Source organism: Anabrus simplex, chromosome 11 (genome assembly GCF_040414725.1).
Source record: "Anabrus simplex isolate iqAnaSimp1 chromosome 11, ASM4041472v1, whole genome shotgun sequence".
NCBI classification, from domain to species: Eukaryota; Metazoa; Arthropoda; class Insecta; order Orthoptera; family Tettigoniidae; genus Anabrus; species Anabrus simplex.
The window spans coordinates 111,320,539-111,347,363 of NC_090275.1; the positions used below are offsets into that span (position 1 = coordinate 111,320,539).

General features: G+C 38.4%; 1 protein-coding gene across 1 annotated transcript in view; it reads right to left on the bottom strand.

Moving 5' to 3' along the window:
* The window catches only part of LOC136883167 (zinc finger protein 43), a 135,750-nt gene extending 109,274 nt beyond the window's left edge, over positions 1-26,476 (bottom strand). Inside the window, exons 1-2 of the mRNA XM_067155346.2 lie at positions 26,241-26,476; positions 21,872-21,972 (exon numbers count right to left, since the gene is read on the bottom strand). Coding sequence (XP_067011447.2) covers positions 21,872-21,970 — 99 coding nt within the window. The 5' untranslated portion in view covers positions 21,971-21,972; positions 26,241-26,476. The remainder of the gene's footprint in view (positions 1-21,871; positions 21,973-26,240) is intronic.
* Positions 26,477-26,825: the final 349 nt, after the last annotated feature.

The following is a 26,825-nucleotide window of genomic DNA, read 5'->3' on the forward strand; positions in this document are numbered from 1 at the left end:
TTATTATTGATTTCCTTTTATCACTTATTGTTCTTCTTTTGATGTGAGCTTGTTTCTAATTTTATTTTTTGCCTTCCTTAATGTTTCTTGAGGGCATTGTCAATCTGTTAGAGGATGTGGTTAAATGTAATAATTTGAATTGCTTCCGTGTTCACTGAGGAATTTCAAACACGTAATAATTTATTATTTTGGGTAATTTTATTGGGACGTGCGTACCCACAAACAGGTGCACCTAAGTTAATACTGACTTTGAAAAATGATCAGTATTATAACTTCCTGAAACAAAGATGGTTTTGAGCTCGAACAAGCAAATTGTAATAAACAGTAAATTGTAATGAGTCAAACTGAAGTTAATTCTGTCTGGAAAATATTGTTGAATTAAAAAAATTGGTTGTAACTATTGGTATGGTGACTACGATTGGTAGTATTTCTGTAAATGAGCCTTGTCATCAGTTTTCCCTTTTCTCAAAAGGTAATTGTTTTTTGTTTTTCTTATATATTTAATTGCACCACCCACCCTACTTATTCTTTTTCATTATATTATATTTTGGTCTTTTTAAGTGGGACAGAGAGTGACATTATTGTGAATTGCTCTACCTTATACATCTTCTACCCTCTGTTATGGTCGTTGACCTATTGGCCTCGCCCAGGTTGCCATCGCTTCCCCTTCCTGTGTTTGTGTTTTACTGAGGCCCTTCTCTCAGTAGTTGGCGTGATTCACACTGGGAAGCGCCTTTTATCTTTTTGGTGGCCGTGCTGACAGTCGAGGACTTGGGCTGCGGTATAGTGGTTTTACTTGTTTGATTGCCCACTTCTTTGATTGTTGGTACGCCACAGGCTTATGCTTTCAATTCTGCCTGTCATGAATCATATGGCAAAACCCCTACGTCCGTCATGTTTTGCTATACACCATATTCTACGATCTTCAACCTTTTTCGGATTGAAGATCTTCTGCCTGACCAGTCAAGCCCTAATGATGTTCAGAAAATATGGAATGAAGCTAGAAAGAACTTGTCTGTGTCATGTAAGAAGATAGAGAAAAGATACAACAAGGGTAGGAAACCTACTAAGTTAAAGGTTGGTGATCAACTTTTCATCAAATGTTACCCCATTAGTAAGGCTGTTAACAAGTTTCCAGCTAAACTTGCCCCCAGGTATCAAGGACCTTGTACTATCTTACAGCTCCTGTCACCAGTGTCGATGTTGGTGAGTGACCCCGTTGCCAAGCTAATCTGACGGATTCACCTCTCTCAGGTGAAGCCGGGTTAATATTCAGTGTACCGTTTGCCGTTATTAAGTAAATGTACTCAGATAGGGTTTCCTGGTTCTACTTGAGAACCGTATATGCAGACTACGTTTCAGTGATCTGAATAATTAGCATCTGTTTGGTAAAGGATCTTGATTAACCAGGTAATAGTGTTTACTGTTTTGGTGAAAACTGAACTTCTGTTAAAACTAGATCTAAAATATCATGCAATATCTTTGCCATGGAATAACATTTTGATTCTTTAATTTGTAATAACTATTGTGTTTATTCTTGGTATTGTGTGTAAGGTCAGCATGGAGTCAGGTATCCTAAAATCATCTACTTTCAGTATGTCTATTAATGTGTGCAGTTGGTGCGAATATGGTTGATAATTTCTGAGTGTAGCCATTAACTGCTTATTGTGAAAGGTTGTAGGATTTCTACTTACTTACATACCTATACTGCTAATAAGAAGAGATGGCGTCTGACAGGTAAGGTTGGAGGGAGGAGCACTGCACGTGGCATTTCACGATGTTGCCACATTCCAGCATTCCTTTCTGTACATGCTCTTACCCCTCGCTTCCGGCTCACTTGTTCTCTCCGTCATTCTGACCACTGTGATCTGTTGTAGACTGCCTGGCCAGGCGGTGTCGTCCCATTTGCGATCACTCTTATACAATCAGGTTCTTATCAATGACATACAAACAGTCAGGTTGCTGTGAGGGAAATCCTTACTGAAGGATTAGTACAGGAAGACATCCCTCAAGTAACTGGCGAAACTGGGAATCTTACGAATCGTATGTTGAAAGTCATTAAATTACTTATATTTACCGTTTGAGACTGATGCGTTTATATCGGGATTGACAGGGAATAAACAGGACTCAAATAAACCTTTTATGTACCGAGCTGGATAGCTGCAGTCGCTTAAGTGCGGCCAGTATTCAGTATTCGGGAGATAGTGGGTTCGAACCCCACTGTCGGCAGCCCTGAAGATGGTTTTCTGTGGTTTCCCAATTAATTTACACAGCATGTTTCTACTGCCGGATGCCCTTCCTGGCACCAACCTCAGTTGAGGAGCTAATGAAGACGAAATGTGTTATGGTGAATAAAATTGGGTAAGGGGTGCCTATGGATAGGAATTGTACCGGCATTTGCCTGGAAGTGTAGATATTAAGCCACAGAAAACTATTCTGAGAAGAGCCGACGGTGGGATTCGAACCCACGCGTTTCCCGAATGCAGAGCTTGGCTCCATAGCCACAGAGCGTTAAAACGTGCGGCCACTCGGTCTACTTTCATCTATATAAATAAAATTATAATTTTTGTCTGTACGCTTCGATTAGATGTACAAGATTCCAGAACTTAATGTTAAGAAAATGTTTAGATTACAGTAAGTTGAAAAAATGACGATTCTATAATGATAGCGCGAAGAGAATATATTGCGTTTGGAAAATAGTGGGTTCGAATCCCATTGTCGGTAGCCCTGTAGATGGTTTTCCGTGGTTTCCTATTTTCACAACAAACACAACAAGCCAGGGTCATTTCCTTCCCACTCCAAGGCCTTTCCTATCCCATTGTCGCCGTAAGACCTATCTGTTGAAATAATAACATTAAGTTATTTATTAGACCACCTAATCAATACAAAATCGTCTTGGATGATTTACATAAATTTGTTAGCTAATAGTGGGACATGTTTCGCCTTCTCTGAAGGCATCATCAGCCATAGTCTTAACCTTAAATTAAAAATAAGCGTCTAAATAACATGTAGTGATGAAATGAATTTTAAAATCTTGAAGAGATTTGAAGTAAAATAACATTAAAAATAACAATGATGGTTTGAAAATACAATGTGATGAGATACAATAGTGGAAGTATTAACAAAATTAACCTTAGAAGGCTGCTAAAATAAGTACAATGGAATAAAACAGATTTTAAACAACAAGTAGTAAGATTGCATAAAAGTAAAGTTGATAGTAATGGCGGCTACAATTTGACGATGGCGAAAAATCTTATATAATCAAAGTAAAGAGGAGAGAGTAAAAGTCAAAGTTAGTCGGGAGATCCGAAGTCCATCATGATCTTGAAGAAAAAAGATGAAAGTCAGATGCACATGGTGAAGTTGCAGAACACGTTGAGGACATGAAGTTGGTGAATAGAAGATGAAGAACAGTTTCAAACAGGATCACTATGGACCATCTCAAAATTTGAAGTGATGTTCAAATGTTGCAAATTGTGAGTTTGTAGATATTCTAGTTGAAAAAGCATATACAAGTGGAATCATTTGACGGTGACAAAGATAGCTTGCAATATTATGAGTTAGAAGCATTTGCAACAGTAGACTTCTTGCCACGTGTGTTATAACTGAAGTTTGGACAAAACTTCAGTTATAACACACGTGGCAAGAAGTCTACTGTTGCAAATGCTTCTAACTCATAATATTGCAAGCTATCTTTGTCACCGTCAAATGATTCCACTTGTATATGCTTTTTCAACTAGAATATCTACAAACTCACAATTTGCAACATTTGAACATCACTTCAAATTTTGAGATGGTCCATAGTGATCCTGTTTGAAACTGTTCTTCAGCTTCTATTCACCAACTTCATGTCCTCAACGTGTTCTGCAACTTCACCATGTGCATCTGACTTTCATCTTTTTTCTTCAAGATCATGATGGACTTCGGATCTCCCGACTAACTTTGACTTTTACTCTCTCCTCTTTACTTTGATTATATAAGATTTTTCGCCATCGTCAAATTGTAGCCGCCATTACTATCAACTTTACTTTTATGCAATCTTACTACTTGTTGTTTAAAATCTGTTTTATTCCATTGTACTTATTTTAGCAGCCTTCTAAGGTTAATTTTGTTAATACTTCCACTATTGTATCTCATCACATTGTATTTTCAAACCATCATTGTTATTTTTAATGTTATTTTACTTCAAATCTCTTCAAGATTTTAAAATTCATTTCATCACTACATGTTATTTAGACGCTTATTTTTAATTTAAGGTTAAGACTATGGCTGATGATGCCTTCAGAGAAGGCGAAACATGTCCCACTATTAGCTAACAAATTTATGTAAATCATCCAAGACGATTTTGTATTGATTAGGTGGTCTAATAAATAACTTAATGTTATTATTTCAATCTAATATCATCAATACGGACCAAAAATGATATTTATTACATGTAATAAGACCTATCTGTGTCGCTGCGACGTAAATCCAGCGGTAAAAGAAACCCTTGTTACCAAACATCCTCACTTTTCCGTAAATTTCTGTAAGAGTATCCATTATATAAAGCTACGCCTTAATTAGCAGTCCCCTTGCTGCGTTAAAGTTGGGAAACCCTGACAGGCTGCTGAAAATTTTACAGTGATCGCAAATGAGACAAGAACTGGTCTTTCTTCACATTATTGTTTTCCACTGTAATGGAACTGGTCGCAAATAGAACAAATTTTGCTCTGGAATGGAATTAAGGGAACATTCCTTTCCGATAAACTCGTAGCCTCCTCTTCAAAGAATTCTCTTGCAGCACATATCATTTCTCTTCCTTGGTGATGAATTGTCACACCATGGCCGGCGGTATTTTTTTCACGAGGTGGACGAGTCCTGGGCCTCCCTCTCCCTCGAGGAGAATTTATCGTACTCAAAATATAAATACAATGATTGCACGTGCGTACGTACGTAAATAGTATTTAAAATACAATTAGAAACTTACTAACGGCCACTCACACTGAACTGCTTGCAACAAGATCTAGCTCACAAGTGAAGTGAGAGGTTTGGCAACTCCCGGCAAGACGAGCCTCCCAGAAGTTTTATCTCCATGGCAACCGCAGTCGCCCCACCCTTGTTTCCATGGCAACCACACAGCCACTCCCTTTATCCCGCCTCGGCAGGCAGTAAACGGACCTCCCTCTACGAAATGTCACAAGCCATCTCTTATTATTAGCAGTATAGTCCTGTGTCAACTTTGTTGGGGGAAATGGCCATTATTTCGAGGTACTATCGATTGGGATGTGGAAGGGTAACCTGTTTGCCTCGTGCGTGGATTTTTAATCTTTTACTGTGTTTCCATTTCTGGTTCCCTATTGTGTGTGCTTTGCAGAGATGAACCTTATTTGTAACCTCATCTTATTAATAATTGTTTACCTATCATACCTTCTGCATCTTCTGCAGACCCTTATTATGCTTGCTACCACATCTGAAATTTGGTAAGGTTGAAATTACATCTATTCATCAGATACTTCTGTTACTCACTTAATGTGGCTGTAGTTAATACGATACTTTGTTGGGGCTGTTGACTGTACCGAAGTAGTTCTGTGCCCTACTGAAATCCTTATTTGCCTGGATAATTATTCCTGAATCTACTGATTGTTCTAGTGCTTTGTTCCATTTGGGTTGCAGTTGCCTATAGTGTGAGCTGAGTGCTATCCTTTCCCTTCATTGTTGTTTTGGTGTGTTATGTGATAAGGACCCTAATCCTGAGGAGCTGAGTTCTTTTTTAAAAATTAGATGGATGGTTTTGGTCCTGTAGTTAGGAGAAAGTGGTATGGTGTCATGAGGTTAATTATTGGGAATTATTTTTTGACTATGGAGCATGCTGCAAAGGTTGTTTTTACCTTTACCCTTTTGGGCTGACACATGTCTCTATGGGTGTTCTAAATGGTGTGTATTGTGATAATAAAGTATTGGTGGTATTTTGGTGTAGGGATGTGTTGTATTTATATTAACTGTTTGTTCCTGTAACTTTGGAGAGAAAACTCTTGCATGGTTTTGCAACTCTTTTGGAATGGTGCTAGCTTGTTGCAACTTCTTAGTTTTGAGTGGTTATCTTCTTTATTTCTTCGTCTTTTATGTCTTACATATCCTGCTAAGCCGGTGTCTTCTGGTATTTCATTTAAAGCCTTGTAAAGTTCATTTAATCTTTACATGCCACTCTATGGTGTTTTCCTTCTCAGTGGCTATTGTATCACTTGACACAGTTGACAAGTCATCGTGTCGTTCTGTGGACCACTAGTTAAGTATGGGATTAACCTGTGTTTCCTAGGCGGTACTGAATTCGCCCTGCTGACGGATTACGGGATCTGTTGGTTGTAGTTCTTTCCTCTTCACTCTCTTCTGATCTTTCTAGCATACTGCATCATTATCTACCTTTATATTTTATTTACCTGGTCTCCTGTGGTAATAGGGGAAGGTACCTCTTTGCTGTGTAGGGACAGTGTGGTTGATATCACCTATCTTTAGACCGGATAACTACCAAGGCCTCTGTAGGCAACCAGTAGATTATGCTGTGTGTGACATTAATCACAACTCTCTTGGTTGTCTGATTTGAGGGTAAGTTAGACCCTTTTTCTTTAAATTTAATCAGATATTCTCTGTGGACGGTAATTGTTCTAATTATGTGAAGCTGGGAGGTTTTGTGACTTCTGATTTTTCTGTTCTCCTGAGGTTCTTCTTAATCATCATTCTGTCCCGTTTTTCATGGAGTCTATGGTGATTTGGTAATTCCATTAAAACTGAAACTGTGATCTATTCTTGGCTTGTTACTGGTGGATATTCCTGTTGTTGATGACTAACCTATCGGGACCCCACCATCTTGCAATACGTAGAGGTCTCCTACAGTGTTGTTCCATGGTCGTCCTGGCCTGAAAATATATATAGATATTGCCTTAACCATGATATTATTTTCTAAACTTGTAATTTGGTATGTTACTGATTCCTCAGTGTGGCTGTTACTTAAATTTTACTCTTGTTCAAGTAGGTGGTGTATTTTGCATGTGAGATGCTTAACATTAGTTTATGTTGCAAAATTGTTAAATGGTCATGGTAATTAACGCTGGGATTTTAGAAATTATTAAGATCACTGATTTGTGGTTCTGCGCCCCTTAAAATTTTGTTTTACCCTGTAATTCTAAATTAAAAGAAAAAAGTTAAGATAATATGCTGGAAACCTATTTTGCTGCTCACCTGCTCTATGTCTGGAGATCTTTATTTGTGGTTGGTGTACTCCGGCTTTGGATACTTTTTCTTCTCCCTTTTAGCTAATGTATCAGAGAATTTCGATGATGATGATGATGTATTTATACATTTGTTTATGCCTGTATGTGGATGGAAATAACTATATTGTTGGACCTTGTGCATTATGCACTTGTCTGGTAAGTGTAAACTAATGTATGTTTTGGTGTATATTCCCCTACCTTATTTTATCTGTTTGTAGTTGTTAAAAGCAATTTTATTTTTTAAGTTTGCCTTGTGTTTCCTGTGTATATCTCCAATTTACCTATGTATTTGAGTGCTCTGAGGACGAGCCAATTGATTTATATGTAGAGCTATGTCTAAACTGATTTATGGTAATGAACGTCATGAGCGACTCAGTTACCTATTTCTCTGACCTTCAATTTTTTCCCCTTGGGTTATTTTTTTCTGGTTAGCCTAACTTGAGGCTTAGTACGAAGCAAGAACTTGCACTACTTTAGCTTTGAAAAGAAGTTCCAAAATTGTAAAATTCTATTTTAAGGATACATATTTGATGAAGAAACTGATGGTTGTGTAAAGCTAGTCACTAATGTTTGAGGTACTTAAAACAAAAAAAGACACTGCTCGTGGTTAAGAGGAAAAGTGTGTCTCTGGTCGTAAATGAACTTTGGTTATTAATGAAAGGTGAAAATTATCTGATAAACAAAGATTTGGTTCAAATTATATTAAAATAAGTAACTTCTTGTGGAAAATAAGTGAGGAAGTGAAACAAAATTATCTTCAGTGAATAAAAGGAGGTTCAGTGTGTAACAATTGTATTAGATAGTTGATGTCATGAACTTCTGTTGTGAAAGTGATGTTTACCGAGCACTGAACTGCTCTTGAGAGTTGTGACTGATATTAGTGATTGAAAATTAATTGAAACTGGGTGTTCTAGAGGAATATCAGGATGGTTTTGGGTGCAGTGATCATTATCCCTTATGGACATATTATTTTGAAATTTAGTTTGTTTCTGGATCAGTGCACGTGGAAGGAGATTATCTTGTGCTTTCTGGGGGGGGAGGCTGTCTCAGTGGGGACATGTTTTTAGCCTTCCTCCCCAACATTTTAAGATTGGGTGACTCGCCATTGAAATTTGTATCATTTTGGAATTTTATTCCAACTCTGTTTTAATTTTATTTCCTGTGCGACTTAGGTCGCTAATTGTAATTGCATCTTCTCCATCAGCAGAGGAACTTTCCATCGTTTATAATATGATGCATTTTACTATTTATTTTCTGATCTCATGTCTCTTGTCTACTGGTCTGATGGCGGGCCAGCTGGAGAGCGAGTCTTACTTGCTATGCTCGCTATCCTATGCTCTATTGCTGTATATTGCCTTGCTGGCGTGTGTTTAGTTGATTGGCGAGCACCATGATGGTTAGAAGCTTAGTGCGTAGGCTCCTAGTAAGAGCAACTTCTCTTCTAAATATGCCCGGATAACATGCGTTTTTAAAATTATTGTTATCTTCTTACCTGGAGTGGACGTCCGCTAGTTATTCCACTTAATTTGAATTCTATGAGTATGTAAGTAAACTACATCTCAACTGACGCTATACGTTTCTGTTTTCTACTCATGGACAAAATGTAAGTCTACTTTCAAGATATTTATATTTTCCTTTTCTCCTGGCAGAAAAACCCTTACCTTACCTGGAGCTGGATTGCTTCGTCTCATTTAATTAGTTGATATGTTTCCGTTCTACGATCACCAATTCTGATAGACCTTCATTTCGAATTAACTTGGAAATTTCATAAAGCGAAAAGTTTTCAGCTTACTGACAGCACAGTTTAAACCGACTATGAGTGGAAGTAAATTGCTTGGGACAAAAAAAGATTTCTGTTTCGGATTATGTTAAAGAAGTTAAGAGTGGAGTAATTTAAAAAAGTAAAGGCATGGATTAAATGGTTTGAGAACGCGAGATTATCTCTGTGGATCGGAATCTGTTTCTGCTTTAACTTGAGATTTTCTGTCCTTTTCTTTATGTGAAATTTCCTTTTATGATTCGGCAACGCTCAGTCTTGTTGAAGTTTCCATTGCAACCGTTGCCCTTGGGAACTACTGATTTGGATTATTGAAAAAGTATTGATGATGACTGATTGAATTTGTGATGAGCGTGTCACTAAGTTGGGAGCTTTTGGCTCCTTAACTGATTTATGATTTGAATGCGGGAGCTTTTCCTGGTGGTTTGAGCTGCCTTGCACTTCATGCTGATTTGATTTTATGTGTGCACGCACTGTTATGATAAGAGCTGCTGGCTCTGATAATTTATGATCGAATTCTAATTTTTGGTGGGCATGTTATCATCCTTTGTGCTATCTTGTTCTTCCATTTCAAAGCATGGTAAATTTTTGGGGTCATTTATTTTGGTGAGCACCTTCGGTTTTGGATATGCTTTCTGTGCACGTTATTTAATTTTCCTGTGGTGCCTATTGTGATCCAGTTCAGGGGAGAATCTCGCGGCCTCACCTTAGCATATTTTCACCTAATGTACAAAATAATTCCTGGAGAAAGATTTTTTTTTTCATTGTTAATATACAAGTAAATCTTTGTAAGTTTAAGGTACTGACTCGAGCCTTTCTGGTGGGCAGAAAATTAGTCCATGGACATTTTTGACAATTAATTCCGTTGTAATTTGATCTTGTTCCAAGTATACCTTTATTTGATTATTTTAGATCAGAGGGCATCCCTTGACTCTAAGTATCCATTTGTTTTTTAATTCAGATTTATTTATCAATATTCACAGATTTATTTAGTCAATTTATTAATTTGTTATTTTAGTTCAGAGTTTATTTTATTAATCAATTCACCATTTTAGGTAGTTAATCTGATAGTTTTGCTTTACTATCATATGTAACCTTCTTATCCCAGTAATTAAATAATTTAGTTATTTTGAAAAGCTCACAGCATTTTTCTTTCATGTTTTCTGATATTTACTACCGTGAAGATCTTTAGGTTACTGTACCGGGCGGTACACCTCCACTCCGCTAATTTAAAATGTGCGCCTGTTGAAACTCCTCTGCTGGAGGAAGTCTGAACTTTATTGACAGTATTAATTTTCTACCTTCTCAGAAGATGTCACCACGTGGAAAATTTTGAGTTTTTGAACTGTGTCATTTTTGATGTGTTTTTGTTTCGCTTGAAGTAAGAAGTGTGAACTTTCTCTTCTAGAGGACACTACTGAAGATCTACAATAGTGCAACCTAGTGCGGAGTCAAAGAACTATTTTTTTGGAGAAAATTTAATTTCAAGAGTTTGTTCTTTGTTAAATTTCTTTCTATCATTGTTTAAGTTGGCAATATTTACCCCTTTCTTCCCCTTGTTATGAATGTATCCAATCCCGAATTTCTTCAATTAATTTCTATCCAATCAGATGTATCTTCCCCCAACTTGAATCTGTTGCGGGGTCCTATCCAATAAAGAGTTTGTGGGAGGGTGTTTTCTTTCCCCTAACGCCTAGAAACTTCCGCGAGAGTATTTAAACTGCTGATTTTTGGGTCTCTCGGCCACTTCTGTTCCATCTTTCAGTGTGTTAAGTACATAGCAGGGGGCGGGAAGCGCCTCTTTCTTCTCCAGCCGTTCAACACAAGGTAATGGCCGATTAATAACTTCTTTCTTTGCTAGCTCAGCAGTTTAACTTTCGGGGCGGGTTCTAAGCATTCAGCCATGTAACCTTTTCCTAAAATGTAACTACTCCTTTCATATATTCTCTTGTAAAACGACATATTGGGATAGAGAGTGCTAACCCTCTCGAGCTCCCACTCACATTGTCTTGAGGTGAACTTATTTTCTCAACCTATTTTTCGTTAATGTAAAACAAATTGTTCTTTTCTTAAGTCACCTCTTTAGCATGGGATTAGCCCTTGTATTAACGGCCTAGTGCCAAGTAGGTCTTAATCAAAGTGTATTAGGAGTGCAAGTTCGCCTCCTCTCAAATTGTTATTTTAGAGGTCATTTAATTAACCTGCTTTTCTTTTAATAGACCTCAGTAGATTGGGTATTTTACCCCTGTGTTTATGTCCGTTGAGGACAACTTGAAGGTGGAGTTTGGTGTGGCCTGGGAGAGGCTTAAATTTTGAGAGCGAGTGGCTCTTTTGAAAATTCTGGGTCGTATGCCTCATGGAGGTTTTTCAGTGTAATTTGGAGCAAGGGCTCCTAGGTATGAATGGGGTTTTCTCCCCCTCTGTTAAAACTTGTGTTTGGGGTAAAAATGAGCTGATTGCCCAAGCATTGTGAAGTCAGGGCGCGAAGCCCAAATTCTGTAAATATTGTAACTAACCCCTTTTGAATTGCTACTTTGTACCGGCCATGCTTGTTATTTCTTTGTTTTCGAAAAGAAAATATAACCTTGTTAACTTTTAAATTAATTTTACATTGCACTATAATTTCGTAGCTTGAAACCCATTCACACCCGCACCTTCTTTCACCTCTACCTACCACGGAAAAGTCCGTAACAAGTGGTAGCAGAGCGTGGTTGAATGGGTCTCAATTTAGCCCCTTTTGACGGCTAAATATTGTTTGTTCCGAACTCTAACTATTTTCCCAGTTGCTGGAATTTTTTGAGTTTTTCAAAATTGGTCTGTCATCATGCCCGGCCCTCGCGATGTTCTCCTTCTTAACTATTTGCGTAAGGAGGAGTTGATCTATGAATTAACTATCAGAAATGTGCAATCTGGAGGCACGGTTGCAATAGACACTAACAAGCTTAGAGAGTCCCTTGATTTGCCCATTTCCATCCCCAATTTGGGAGAGAAAGAAATTGACGACTCTCTTTCCACGATCACGGAGAATATTACTGGGCTAGCTTCTGTAGTTAGTTTTTTTGATGAAAATGATCCGTCTCCTAATCAAATTAAGCGTGTGCAAGGCAGGCTATATCATTTTTCGAATAGGGTTAACGATCTGTTGTCTCTAAAACTGAATGATGTTCAGAGGAAGGAAGCTAGTACGCTCCTGGAAAATATTTCCGAATTATCTAGTAAGGTCACTCAATTGTTAACTGGGGAAGTACCTCCCAAATCTGATCAACCCACCATAGTAAATGCAGGTAGTGAGGAAGCGCCTCCCAAGGGAGAAGTTAATAGAATAACCGTTGCTGCTCAAACTATCCCTGCCCCACTGGACAACGAGTCTGAACGCCGTGCATCGCTGAGTAACATCCGTTCTGAAATAACTTCCTTGCCATTGAAACCTTTACCTACTATGTCACCCGGGTTTAGTAGCTTGCCTCATCCATTGGCAATGTTGCTCAGAGGTATATCTAAGTTTTCCGTTAATACCACCAGTGACGTAATTTCATTTTTAAGATTTCTAGTGGAATTTCAGGATCATGCCCTTGTTTTTTCTCTTTCTCCATGTCAAATCCTGCAAATTATCTATCCGTATGCTATTGGTATTCTCTCTGATAAAATCGTAAGAGCCATTGCCGAGCAATCATCTATTGAGGATTTCCATGCCCATTTGCTAGCTAACTTCATCCCTGCTAGGGCCAGGTCCTCCCTTATTCAGAAGTACTATTATCGTGTACAGCGCTTGGATGAAAACTTGGCTGATATCATACAGGACATTAAGTTTTATACTAGGGTGTTTGCCCTTCATTTTCCTGAAGATCAGATTGTACAGGCTATTGTAGAGGGAATTTCACCTCCCTATAGGTCATATTTGTGTTTCGCGGCGTGCCCGCAAACTTTCTCGGAACTTGAAGCATTGGCCGTCTCAGCGGAAGGAGTTAGATACGCCGATTCTTTGCGTGTCGCAAAAGAACCCCCGCCTTCCATTAGTAATACTCGGCCTCCACCTCGCCGATCAGTCACCCCCCGTAAATGTTATGCTTGCGGGTCGCCTGACCATCTGCGCAATAAGTGTCCTCTGATCAAAACTAGTAGGGCAAAGAATGGAGCTGGTTCATCACAAGGCTGTTTTAAATGTGGGGCTTTCTCACATATCGCAAAGAATTGTCCCAATTCGAATAGCACCCCCTCCTGCTCAACTTCTGGTGTAACTTCCAACAACAATCAAAAGTGACTAGTGGCTGCGGCTGAGTCAACTAATTCTGCTTCCCAAGGCTCAGCCCCTGGCAAAAAGGTCGAGAATTCAGGGAACGATAAGTCTTCGAATACATCTTTTGAATGCCCCAAAGTGTGCCTTAGGATCGCGGCGGATACCCCCGCACCTGTTCCTTTTCTTAAGATTGAGTTAAATAACGAGCCTATAACAGCTCTCTTAGATTCAGGCAGTGTTTGTTCGATTATTTCGGCTGAATGGTATTCTAAATTGAAAGCTGTTTGTAAACTACCTGACTACGTCTCATCTTCTATTCAATATGTTTCGGCTAATTCATCTCCATTAGAAATTCTAGGTTCCGTACTGGTCAAAATTCGTATTGTTAAGTTTACTTGGAAAATTAAATTGTTTGTGGCTAAGCACCTGTCTTGCCCCATCATATTGGGAGCTGACTTTATTTCTCACACTGGTCTTGTGCTCGATCTCCAGTCTAGGTCGTGCACATTCAAATTTGCTTCTAGTTGTAAAATACCACTATTAAAGTGTAATTCTGTGTCATGTTCATCTATTTCGCCTACCCAGGATGAGATGTTGTTAGACCTTAGACATCTACCTGAGGAGCAGGCTGATAGTATTTGTAAATTATGTCAGTCATTTCCAGAGGTGTTCTCTGATACTCTTGGTGTTACTGACCTTATTGAATACAAAATTGAGGTCACGGATTCGATTCCTGTCCGTTTTCCACCTTATAGGCTATCTCCACCTAAAATGAAGGCTCTGAAAGAAATTATCGATCAGATGTTGAAGGATGGTATTATTAGGCCCTCTAAGTCGGCGTATTCATCGCCTATTTTTCTAGTCCCGAAACCCCAAGGAGGCTTCAGGCCTGTCATTGATTACAGGGCTCTCAATCGGAAAAAGGTGTTGCAATCTGTGCCCCTTCCTGACCTTCATTCTTGCTTTTCATGGTTTCGTAAGGCCAAGTTCTTCACTATCTTGGACTTGAATCAGGCCTATAATCAAATTCCCCTTGCCGAAGAGTCTAAACACCTTACACCGTTTGCCACGGACTGGAATTTATATGAATACAACCGCGTGCCTTTCGGGCTCCCCACGGGGGCAGCTGTGCTCACTAGGCTACTAGATAGGGTCTTCTCTGACATCAAATTCGAGTACTTATATCACTATTTAGATGATGTCGTCGTATTTTCAGAGACTTTTGAAGAACATCTAGATCATCTGCGAGAAGTTCTCGATCGCCTTCGTAGGGCTGGGTTAACTGTTAAGTTGTCCAAGGTTGCCTTTGCTAAGCCCTCTATGTCATTCCTAGGGCATATTGTGTCACCCGATGGTGTAGCAGTCGATCATTCTAGAACACAGGCCATCCGTGATTTTAAACCTCCCAAGGACATTAAAGGTATCGCCAGGTTCATTGGTATGGTGAATTTCTTCAGGAAGTTCATTCCTAACTTTGCTAATAGAGCGGCGCCCTTAAACCTTCTTCGTAGGAAAGGCATCAAATTCGAGTGGGGACCTTCTCAACAAGCCGCTTTTGAAGACCTTAAATTAGCTCTCTGTAATGCCCCTGTCCTTGCTATGCCTGATTTCTCAAAGAAATTCATCGTCCAAACGGACGCGTCATCGTCAGCTGTAGCTGCAGTCCTTCTTCAAGAGACTGAACTAGGGAGGCGACCCATCGCCTATGCATCTAGGACTCTATCGGCTCAAGAAGCCAAGTATTCCATCTATGAGCTCGAAGGTTTGGCAGTCTTATTCGCCTTAGAAAAGTTCCGTCTCTATCTGGAACACGTCAAATTCGACCTGGAGACAGATAATCAAGCATTAAGCTGGGTCTTAGGTAGGCCGCGTCGTACTGGTCGTATAGCCCGCTGGGCTATTCGTATTTCCGCCTTCCAGTTTGATGTTAGACATATCAGAGGTACCGAAAATGTTGTTGCTGATGGACTCAGCCGTATGTTTTCAGAAGACGTTGAGAACCATGAACAGGTCGACAGTTCATCACCTCCCGAGTCCATGCTATCGGAGGTTAATGCCATCCTAACAGATGCTCCCATGCTTTTTAGGGATATCGAGAAATACCAACGTGAAGATCCGACGCTGGCTCCGATAATGGAAACCCTTTCTTCTGGGGAACATGTTGTCCCTTATGTTCTGAGGAATGGTGTTTTATGTTGCCCTTCGAGGCATGATAGGATGATGAAAGTTGTCGTTCCAGCTGTTCTGGTACCTATGATCTTCAAGTATTATCATGAGACCCCACTAGGAGGGCATCTGGGTATCTTTAAAACTCGTGAAAAGATTCGTGAAATGTTCATCTGGAAAGGTATGGACGGTGAAATCCGTGAACTTGTAAAAGCTTGTAAATCTTGTTTGCTCAGTAAACCCACCATGTCCACCAAGGTAGGCCTTTTGTCTTCGCATCAAGCGTCGCGCCCCATGGAACGTCTGTATATCGATTATGTAGGACCCTTCCCCCAGTCAAAGGGTAATGCTAACAAGTTCATCTTTGTGTGCGTAGATGGTTTTACCAGATTTTCTTGGTTATTTCCGACTAAGCTGGCTACCGCTCAGTCTACCATTACCTGCTTAAATTCTATTTTTGCTTCTTTTGGTCCGTGTCAATATATTGTATCTGATAATGCTAAGGCTTTTACATCTAATTTATTTCGTAAATTCTGTTTTGACTTATCAATCTCTCATGTAACTACTTCTGCTTATTACCCTCAACCATCTCTGGCTGAACGGGTTAACCGTAATCTCAGGTCCGCACTTATTGCCTATCATCATGAAGATCATTCCAGGTGGGACACGTCCCTGCATTGGATAGCTTTTGCTTTGAATTCGGCGGTTCATGAATCTCACAAGTTTACTCCAGCTTCTTTGATGTTCAAGTTTGTTCCCAACTCGCCGCTCTCTAACCTCTGGTCTCTGAATGACATTCTACCCGAGACAATAGATCCGGATAACATTAATGATCTTTGGAAGAAGGCTAAAGCTAATCTTAAAGTGTCTCATGAAAAGGTTAGGGAAAGGTATGATCGTGGACGGAGACCCACCCCTTTGAAGGTAGGTGACCAGGTTATGGTCAAAAATTTTGTTCCCGCGGGCAAGCTTGCCCCCAGATTTCATGGGCCATGCATCATTCTCGATTTTCTTACGCCGGTTACCTTATTAGTAAGCAATCCAGCCACCGAGAGGATATTTAGGGTTCACCTGTCACAGGTGAAACCAGTGTAAATTTTGTGTCAACTTGCTTCATATAATTTGATAGGAATATGAAGGTTATATTTTTTTTTTTTTGAGTTCCACTCTTAAGGCATTCTGCTCCTTCTATTTTATTTTATATGTAAGCATTTCTTGTAAACCTCCCCGATTGTTAAACTGCCTTCCTGTCCTTACCTCGGCCATTACCACGCTCCCGTCTCCTGCGTCAATACACACAGTGGCTTGACTTATGCCATGGATATTTGCACGCCGCTGGCCCCTCAACCTCTCCACAAGCCTATACCCTCAAAAAAGATGATGGTCCAACACAATTCTGCCGCCAAGCTTTAATGTTTCAGTGCCCCCGCAGCCGCGCGGCGCCGTGCAGCTACTGGAGCAGAGGACGGGCCCCCTCGGCCCCAGCGAGGACGACGTGTGCACGGCGAGCCGGAGCTCTCCTCCCGGCCAAGGCTGATGTGCGGCGCACGACCTGCTACTTGCCCGCAGCCTGTATATGTTCTCCGCGGGCGCGGCGTGCTTCAACACCTCTGCTCCCCTCATAGTGCGGGCGAGCGGTATCTCAGGGTACTTGAGGGGTCCGAGCGGCCTCCTTTGGACGCAAGCAGCAACGGCCGGTCTGGCCATCCCACTTCATCTCCATCTACTACATGAACAGATACTATAAGTAATGACTACACTTGGGAATTCAACTGCAATATTTGGTGGACTTTGAAATTTTTTTTTCCTTCACTTTCAAGTATAAAAAGTTATCGTCAGAAATTCAACTTCTACAAATATAAAGACTTTACTTGATCTGCAACAACAAATTTTGAAACCAAATCAACACCAAATTAAGAAAATCTTATAAATTTTTTGGCAATCAATCTTCATACCCACAGCATAACTTGGACCTTGTTTCAAACTGATTTCATGTGTCATCCCTGGAGGAACTTTTGGGGGGGGAGGTCTGTACCGGGCGGTACACCTCCACTCCGCTAATTTAAAATGTGCGCCTGTTGAAACTCCTCTGCTGGAGGAAGTCTGAACTTTATTGACAGTATTAATTTTCTACCTTCTCAGAAGATGTCACCACGTGGAAAATTTTGAGTTTTTGAACTGTGTCATTTTTGATGTGTTTTTGTTTCGCTTGAAGTAAGAAGTGTGAACTTTCTCTTCTAGAGGACACTACTGAAGATCTACAATAGTGCAACCTAGTGCGGAGTCAAAGAACTATTTTTTTGGAGAAAATTTAATTTCAAGAGTTTGTTCTTTGTTAAATTTCTTTCTATCATTGTTTAAGTTGGCAATATTTACCCCTTTCTTCCCCTTGTTATGAATGTATCCAATCCCGAATTTCTTCAATTAATTTCTATCCAATCAGATGTATCTTCCCCCAACTTGAATCTGTTGCGGGGTCCTATCCAATAAAGAGTTTGTGGGAGGGTGTTTTCTTTCCCCTAACGCCTAGAAACTTCCGCGAGAGTATTTAAACTGCTGATTTTTGGGTCTCTCGGCCACTTCTGTTCCATCTTTCAGTGTGTTAAGTACATAGCAGGGGACGGGAAGCGCCTCTTTCTTCTCCAGCCGTTCAACACAAGGTAATGGCCGATTAATAACTTCTTTCTTTGCTAGCTCAGCAGTTTAACTTTCGGGGCGGGTTCTAAGCGTTCAGCCATGTAACCTTTTCCTAAAATGTAACTACTCCTTTCATATATTCTCTTGTAAAACGACATATTGGGATAGAGAGTGCTAACCCTCTCGAGCTCCCACTCACATTGTCTTGAGGTGAACTTATTTTCTCAACCTATTTTTCGTTAATGTAAAACAAATTGTTCTTTTCTTAAGTCACCTCTTTAGCATGGGATTAGCCCTTGTATTAACGGCCTAGTGCCAAGTAGGTCTTAATCAAAGTGTATTAGGAGTGCAAGTTCGCCTCCTCTCAAATTGTTATTTTAGAGGTCATTTAATTAACCTGCTTTTCTTTTAATAGACCTCAGTAGATTGGGTATTTTACCCCTGTGTTTATGTCCGTTGAGGACAACTTGAAGGTGGAGTTTGGTGTGGCCTGGGAGAGGCTTAAATTTTGAGAGCGAGTGGCTCTTTTGAAAATTCTGGGTCGTATGCCTCATGGAGGTTTTTCAGTGTAATTTGGAGCAAGGGCTCCTAGGTATGAATGGGGTTTTCTCCCCCTCTGTTAAAACTTGTGTTTGGGGTAAAACTGAGCTGATTGCCCAAGCATTGTGAAGTCAGGGCGCGAAGCCCAAATTCTGTAAATATTGTAACTAACCCCTTTTGAATTGCTACTTTGTACCGGCCATGCTTGTTATTTCTTTGTTTTCGAAAAGAAAATATAACCTTGTTAACTTTTAAATTAATTTTACATTGCACTATAATTTCGTAGCTTGAAACCCATTCACACCCGCACCTTCTTTCACCTCTACCTACCACGGAAAAGTCCGTAACAGTTACGATCTAAGTGGCCTCTGGTTTATGGCCTGTTACTTGACTATTTGGTGAGTATTCCCTGTTTCCCTTAAGTTTTTATTTGTAAAAAAGGATATTTGCTATATATTGCTCTCTGTTTACTTGTACCAGTAATTGCCGGTACGTCTGGTATAAAATTATACCCATGTTTCGAGAAATATGTTAATTCTCTTCTTCAGCTTTATTAGTTATAAGCTATATAAGTTAAAATTCATATATTTACATGAAGACCTAGTGGGGTCCCCTCTAAGAAAACTAAAACTGTAACATATACAATATAGGAAATTAAATATTTTAAAATAATATTTAATAAATAAATAATAAATATTTTTAAATAATTAAGAAGTCATCTTTCCATCTCCACATATACATGACATTGCAGCATTCTCTCCTTCTTACAGACTATGTAAGGTTCATGTCAACCTGGCAGCTAAATAATCTATTTCCTGAAGGAAATGGCTTGACTACTTGTTTAACCCATAGAGAGCCAGACGATATATCGTTTCGTATGTACGCGTAAAGTGCGAAACACGATATATCGTTGTTTGGATAGCGCGTAATTCTATGCGAGTTTGTACAACTCGGGCCGTCAGATTGCAACATCTTATATGTCGAGTCCATAGAGAATTGTCATTAGATTTTAACTATGCCGCTAGATGGTGCACAAATTCATTCATTATCACGCACTGAATTTTTAAAGTCCGAGTTTTTCTACGACGTATGCTCTCCATGCCGCGTGAATAAAATGCGGGAGAAGTTAATTTGTTAAGGATGAAGAACTGGCTGTATATCTTAATAATTTTTAGTGAAGAAGAGGATGATGAAGACTCAGATGAGGAATTCATTCCTCCAAGTAGTGAGGAATAGGAAAGTGAAAGTGTTATCTGGAGTGATAACAGCAAGTTTTCTGTAAACACTCAACCACGTGCTCATTGTCCGAGTGTAAACAATGAAAGTAGTAATGACCGTCTGAGTGACAGTACTGATGATGATGAAAACGGCTCTAACAATATCCAACAGCAAGAATTTCCTGTTTTCTGTGAAATTCAATTAGGTCAAGATGCAAAACACCAACCCTCACCTGATTATTATGATACTCCTGGCCCGCTAACTTAGAGCGTATTTTTATTTTATTTTTTCACGGCTCAGTTATGGAACCTCATAACTACAGAGACAAACAGATGTGAGAAATCATGTCTTTTCACCACATGCCAGAGTACAGCAGTGGAGCCCGATTACATTGACTGAAATGAAGACATTCATTTCTGTTTTGTTGGAAATGGCTATAACTAGAAGGCCGAGCATATTTTTTTATTGGGTCAAAAACTCCCCTTATATTCCATGGTTTGGAAATATGTTCTCAAGAAACAGATTCCAATTGATCTTGAGATTCTTTCATCTTGTGAACAATGGTAATCTATCAACATCTGGTTACCCTGACTACAACCCATGTTCCAGGTTCGATCCCATTGCTTAACATGCCCATTGTAAATTACGATACCATTGTACATAACTCCTAAAATATTGAAGATAATAATATGAAACTTTACTTGTTTATTTGTCTGAAATAGGACATTTCAAAGAAGTCATCAATATTTATTGCCAAGTTGAATTTTCTGTTTTTGTGTGTTTTGTTTCTGATTTTTAATATTTCGTGTTTTACAGTTGTTTGGAAAATATTATTTTTTCAAAATAAATACCCAAGAGCATTTTAGTGTTATATTTTATTTCAGCAGTAAAAGTGGCTTCTCATTAACATTTAATACAAATTTCAAATCATAGTTATAATATTTGTGAACTATGTAGTCCAGAGAGTGAGAACCTGCAAAATTCTCTAAATCTGTCTGGCACTCTTGGCATATTCTGAGCACCAGGGCCTGGCACTAAGAGGGTTAAACACCATTTTATATTTTGTTTAATATGATCCAATTTGATCTCAATAAGAAAGTATTGGATTAAGGAGGACACATTTGACGTCATATTGCAACAGTGTTCAACATTTTATCTACATAGATACAACCCCAATGTCGTGTTAATATGGAGATGACAAGATGGACTTGATTTCAATACCATTATTTATCAATTTTTAATGTTATATTGTACATGTTACACTTTTAGCTTTCTTAGAGGGCCCCTCTGTTTCATTAGGTCTTGATGTAAATATATGAATTTTAACCTAAACAGCTGAAGAAGAGAATTAACATATTTCTCAAAACATGTACTACATATTTTAAAAGTGTGAAAGGTAAATACATTTTAATACAATGTATTGACTAGGCTGATTACCCGTCTCTCTATTTACTGTGATTAAGTCAATACGGACCCAATACTGGCCTCTTCAGTGACGCCCAAGCTATCTATGACAGCTGTTGTCAGAACTGTGGAGGATCAAACCAGCCTTCGGGCTGAATACCCAACATACATGGTTAAGATTATTAATAATAAACATGATGATACAGAGCTATATCCATACCAATGCGCAAAACAGATTTTAACAACAAAATAAATATAATAATACAAATCACAGAAGAAAACAACAATCATCCCAACACAGTAGACTGGCTATTAAAAACAATGGAAAAACCTAAACAAACCCATACCGGAAAACAATATATAAGTACTGAAGTTCTTAATTTTGTGAGTAAAAACACATACAAAATAGCTAACATATTAAAAAAGAAAGGATTTAAAATAGCATTCAGAACAAACATATTACAAAACCAGGCTGACTAATGTAATCTAAATTTTAAAAAAAGACCATTTCTCTGAATCAGGAATCTACGAACTCAAATACCAATAAGTGAATTGCATGTATCTTGACCAAACAAAACATAATTACCACTCCAGGTCACTGCTTTATATGATAACAAGGTTAGAGGGTGCAATCAGTACACATACCACAGACTGGGCACTGGTTTCCTCCTCTCTACTGGACATATCTTGTTCCATTTCTCCTTCATAATCATCCTCATTCGAAACTGTTTCTGAAGATGCCATTACTAAAATACAAAGAAAAATTGTATGAATGAACACTTGTAACCGAAAATACTATGTCCATACAATATCCAATAACACATCAAGCTACTGCGGCATAAAAATGTTATATATCCAGTGAGCTGGGAATTGGTGAACCCCTAATGGACGAAAAATGACAAGACTTCTAAAGGCAAGCTCTAGTATATCACTTAGGTAACAACCAACAAATTAACTGAAAGCTACCTTGGCCGTGATGGCCCTCTACCTCGTTCATCCAGCAGGGAGGCTTGTATTTTTACTGGGACTAAGGAAGTCCACCTCACCATTTAATGCTTAATTTTGCCAGTTATACATCAAATGCATCACAAGATATCTTTCGCATGCTCATACTGCAGTGCTGAACGAACCTTCATCTGACCCGCAATATTGGGAACCAGAGACCAATACTGCACCAATGATAATTGTCAAAACTGGCAAAAAGATTTTAAACAATTAACACATTGTAAATATAGAATTTTTGTTTGTTCTTAGTGCTCCATTCACAAATGTTATCTATTAATTATTTTAACCATAATGGTCAACTAATTAGGTCCGTATTGACTACAATTTAATCATACAATCATATATTTAGCACACTTATTCAATCTTATCAACACAGTTAATAGTTTATTGTCATTAATATCCATATATTTTCGAGAGGCTTCAATCGCTCTCAGCGGCATAAATTAACAATGTATTTTCTTGGATTTGTTATATATATATATATATATAAATATATAACCTCAAAACCCTTACCTTGCCTCATTACAGAATTTTAGATATCCATAAAACTACTGAAAAGTTTGATTAAATGATCTAAAACTTTAACTGTCTCTTTATGAGATCAAACATCAAATCAATTCTTGTATTCTCATGAACTTACACTGCTAAGATAGAGAGCAACTGAAGCTTCTCAAAAAATGTAAGGATATTAATGACAATAAACTATTAAATTTATTGACAAGATGGAATAAGTATGTTAAATATATGAATGTATGATTAAGCTGTAGTCAATATGGACCTAATCAGTTGACCATTATGGTTAAAATAATTAATAGATAACATTTGTGAATGGAGCATTAAGAACAAACTAAAATTCAATATTTATAAGTGCGTCAGTGTCAAGAGTCAGTGATGGCAACTTTCACTTGCTCAATGAGGGGAGAACTTGAACAAAGTCTTAGAATACAATGACCTTAGTATATTATTCAATGCCAAGTTAACATTCCAAAGCAATATTAAAAAGAACAGTGCTTATAAAATGCTAGGATTTGTCATGCGTAATGTAAAACCATTTAATAAAATAACAAAAATTACTGCTCTCCACAATATGTTAGTACATTCTAGACTTGAATACACTACTGTTATATGGAACCCATGTAACAAAAACGGTGTCAAAATATTATAAAAAGTCTGAAAATGTTTCTTGAAATTTCTATACATGAAAAAAAGAAAAGATGGTGAATTTCCTTTGGATGTAATCTATAAGTGTCAGCTCATAGATGCCCATTACAAATCACATTAATATTTATATGATATGGTTTTATGTACAAAGTTGTAAATAGCATCTTTAGTAATTTGTATTTTCTTTCATTACCGTATTAAAAATCAATGCCCCACGGGTAAAAATATCAAAACAGTCACAATAACTGAGCATTTCACAGAATATGTAGTAAGTATAACAGAATAGCTGTGAATAATATGAAGCTAGATTTTGACTGCAACAAGCAAAATTCTCTCCACCAGCTCAGACTCATGATATAGGCATTTAAAAAAGTTTAAAATATGATCAATAGCTAGCAATTAAGTTAGTAGTGATTATTACACAAAGTCATCATTGTTATGTTCATTTCTCACTATCATTAACCCCATCTCATCATTATGATCTTTAATACAATTTATTAGTATATATATACTGCTATATTTTAAATTTGTCAAGTATACTGTTAATTGGAGACTTGTTCTCTGAAAGTATGCTTTTTGTATTAAAATAAATAAATAAATACTAATACAAGATTAATTGAAATTTAGTAACAATACCCATAACCATGGACATTAATGTTACCTTAGTGTAAGGTACAGTACATCTCCTCATGGAAGAAAATATGAACATTCTTCAAATAAAGACTCCCAGCTGATATAATAGAGAAATATTAATACAACTACAATATGCAATTATTTTTTTTTGGTATCTGGCTTTAAGGGGATGAGGAGTAAGGGGGGAGCTCTCCTGGTTCTGGTAAAACTGCCAACTGAATGAAAATGAAATCTGAATTGAATGGATAGTGTGATTGATCGATATGAATTTTCTAAACATTTATTATATTAAGCCAACAACTGTGTCACACACACATTATATAATATTTCTCAATGCAAATCTTGTTCCTAGCATGAATTCTATATTTTGACTTTGTTGTTTAAACAACAACAGTACTAGTACATAAAGTGTATGCCAGACGTCTCACGGCGATGCATAATCGATTCACAGTTTGTGTTCCAAAGGTTGCCAAAACGAATCTCGAAGATAACCGAGGTCTACCGATTCAGCACTAGGAAGCCCAGGTATCACTAAAAGTTTTGCATACTGTACAGATACAGACAGGTGTGTGCCAGTCCTTAAGTAAGCATATTTTATATCTTGACTAAGTAGAGGATTGGAATTTTGAGATCTAATGAACTGTATTATCTGCGCACCTTTTCTGGATATATTTACACCCTAGTGCTGAATAGGTCGACCTCGGCAATCTTCGAGATTCGTATTGGCAACCTTTGAACACAAACTATGAATCGAGTATGCATCGCCGTGCGACATCTGGCGTACAAGTTACGTACTGGTCTTGTTTACATAACAAAGCCACCATATAGGTTAGAACGGAACATAAGTACGGAAGGTAATCCTAGTACATCATGGGACCCCACCTGGCACAGCTGCTCGTACCCCTAAACAAGTCTATCCAACGTGCTGCCGCGTATATGGGAAAATCCGTGGCCACTATTAATAGGATTAAGGCATTTACTGCCTCTCACCCCGGCGATTCACCACCCACACCTGATAAAAAGAGGTAGGTCTACCTAATCTGTTCAAACTAATATCATTACGGATACTAGTAGGTTGTTATGTGCAAGTGTTATATGATGTTCTTCTCTTTCTTGTAGGAGACATGTCAGCATGAAACCTACGACGATTGACCATCCAGGCATTCAACTCAGTATCTGCTGAAGATTGGAAAGGGTACTCCAGAAAGGTGCACGAACTGGAAGAAGACTACTGGAGGCACGACGGTGTCATGGAAATAGCCCTGGACGATATTAATAGTAAGGCAGAGAGCAGTGATGATTGTGAGAGTGATATATCTGAGAATTCAACTGAATAAAGTTGTAGCAAATACATATCGATCAATCATACCGATTCAATTCTGATTTCATTTTCATTCATTTGGCAGTACTACTGGTACCGCGAAAGCTCCCTTCTTACTCCTCACCCCGGACGGAAATATATCGATGAAAAGTGCGCAGATAATACAGTGTGTTATAAAAGAGGAAAAATTAATTTTGAGGACTGTTTAGTATCAAAGAAAATATTGATGTAAGTTAAGGATTGCAAAGCCATATCAGTACTATACCAGCCAGCCTTCCAGTGCTATTAGCTGGAAGTGGATAAATAGCTTAAAGAAGGTTGTAAAATTTTTCATCCACAGGATGAAAAAGTACATGGTTATAACATGAAATTTAGTTTAAAGTGGGGTAACATCGTGCTTACAACTCAGAAGAAGGATAAAACAACAACTGAGGAAGTATCCAAGCAGCTGAATACAGGAAAATGAAAGAAACCATAAGGAAATATAAGCTGCAACAATCCTCAAAAAGTTAGAAGCTTCTTGTGGAGTAAAGATGTCCCCTAAAACTAGCAAATGATGCCTGTATCCTTTCCCGCATTTGAAATGCAATGTATTTCACATTGATGTTTCCTCTGAACATAACACCATGAGTAAGCAAACTATTTCTGTACAGACAAACTGAATCATTCAAAATCATTTTATGTCACGCATCCGCTCCGGCAAAATCACAAATCGCACATTACGATACAAAAGCATGTTCAAGGCACTGCAGCATTTCAACCATAAACTTAACCACTTCCCTAGTGTAATAGTTAGCGTAATTAACTGCCGTCCTCGAAGGGCCATGATTGATTCCCGGTTCATTTAGAACTTTAAGATTGGCAGGAGAGCCGATATATTTGATTGTAGCTCACCTCCATTATGGGTTGTGCCTGAAAAGAGCCGCACCACCTCACAACGAAGACACGGATTGAAATTTTTTACGATAGACTTATCTCATTGTTATTTGAGATCTCTATTGGCTGTCACCATATCAGCAGCGTCCACTGTTGTGATCTCTGTCATATTCTTCTCCAGAATCCGCTGATCTCCGATCTCCAGTCCAGACCAAAGTGTTACTCCAATGTCCGTAGCAGTTCATGGAGAGCCGAGGTCGATAAATAACAAGCTGCTACGTGTCATCGCGTGACATAGTTACTCAAGTTATCGCAGTATCTGTGATTGGAACTTCTGCTGCTACTTCGGCGCTTGATGGACTTCGCAAAAGCGCTACGTCCATTCGCAAGTTTGTTACACGCTTACTGAAATTAATTATTAACTATATCAAGGAGAAGATGTCCATCAAGCGCCCTTCAAGGGCTGTAGTGCCATAGGGGTTATTTCATATTTTTAGGGAAATTAAACACATAGTCTTTTAATTTGGCCTTTTTAGAGCGTATGTAGCGATAACGAAATAGTGTTAATGTTTGAAAAATTGGATTACGCACTACTGATTTTAT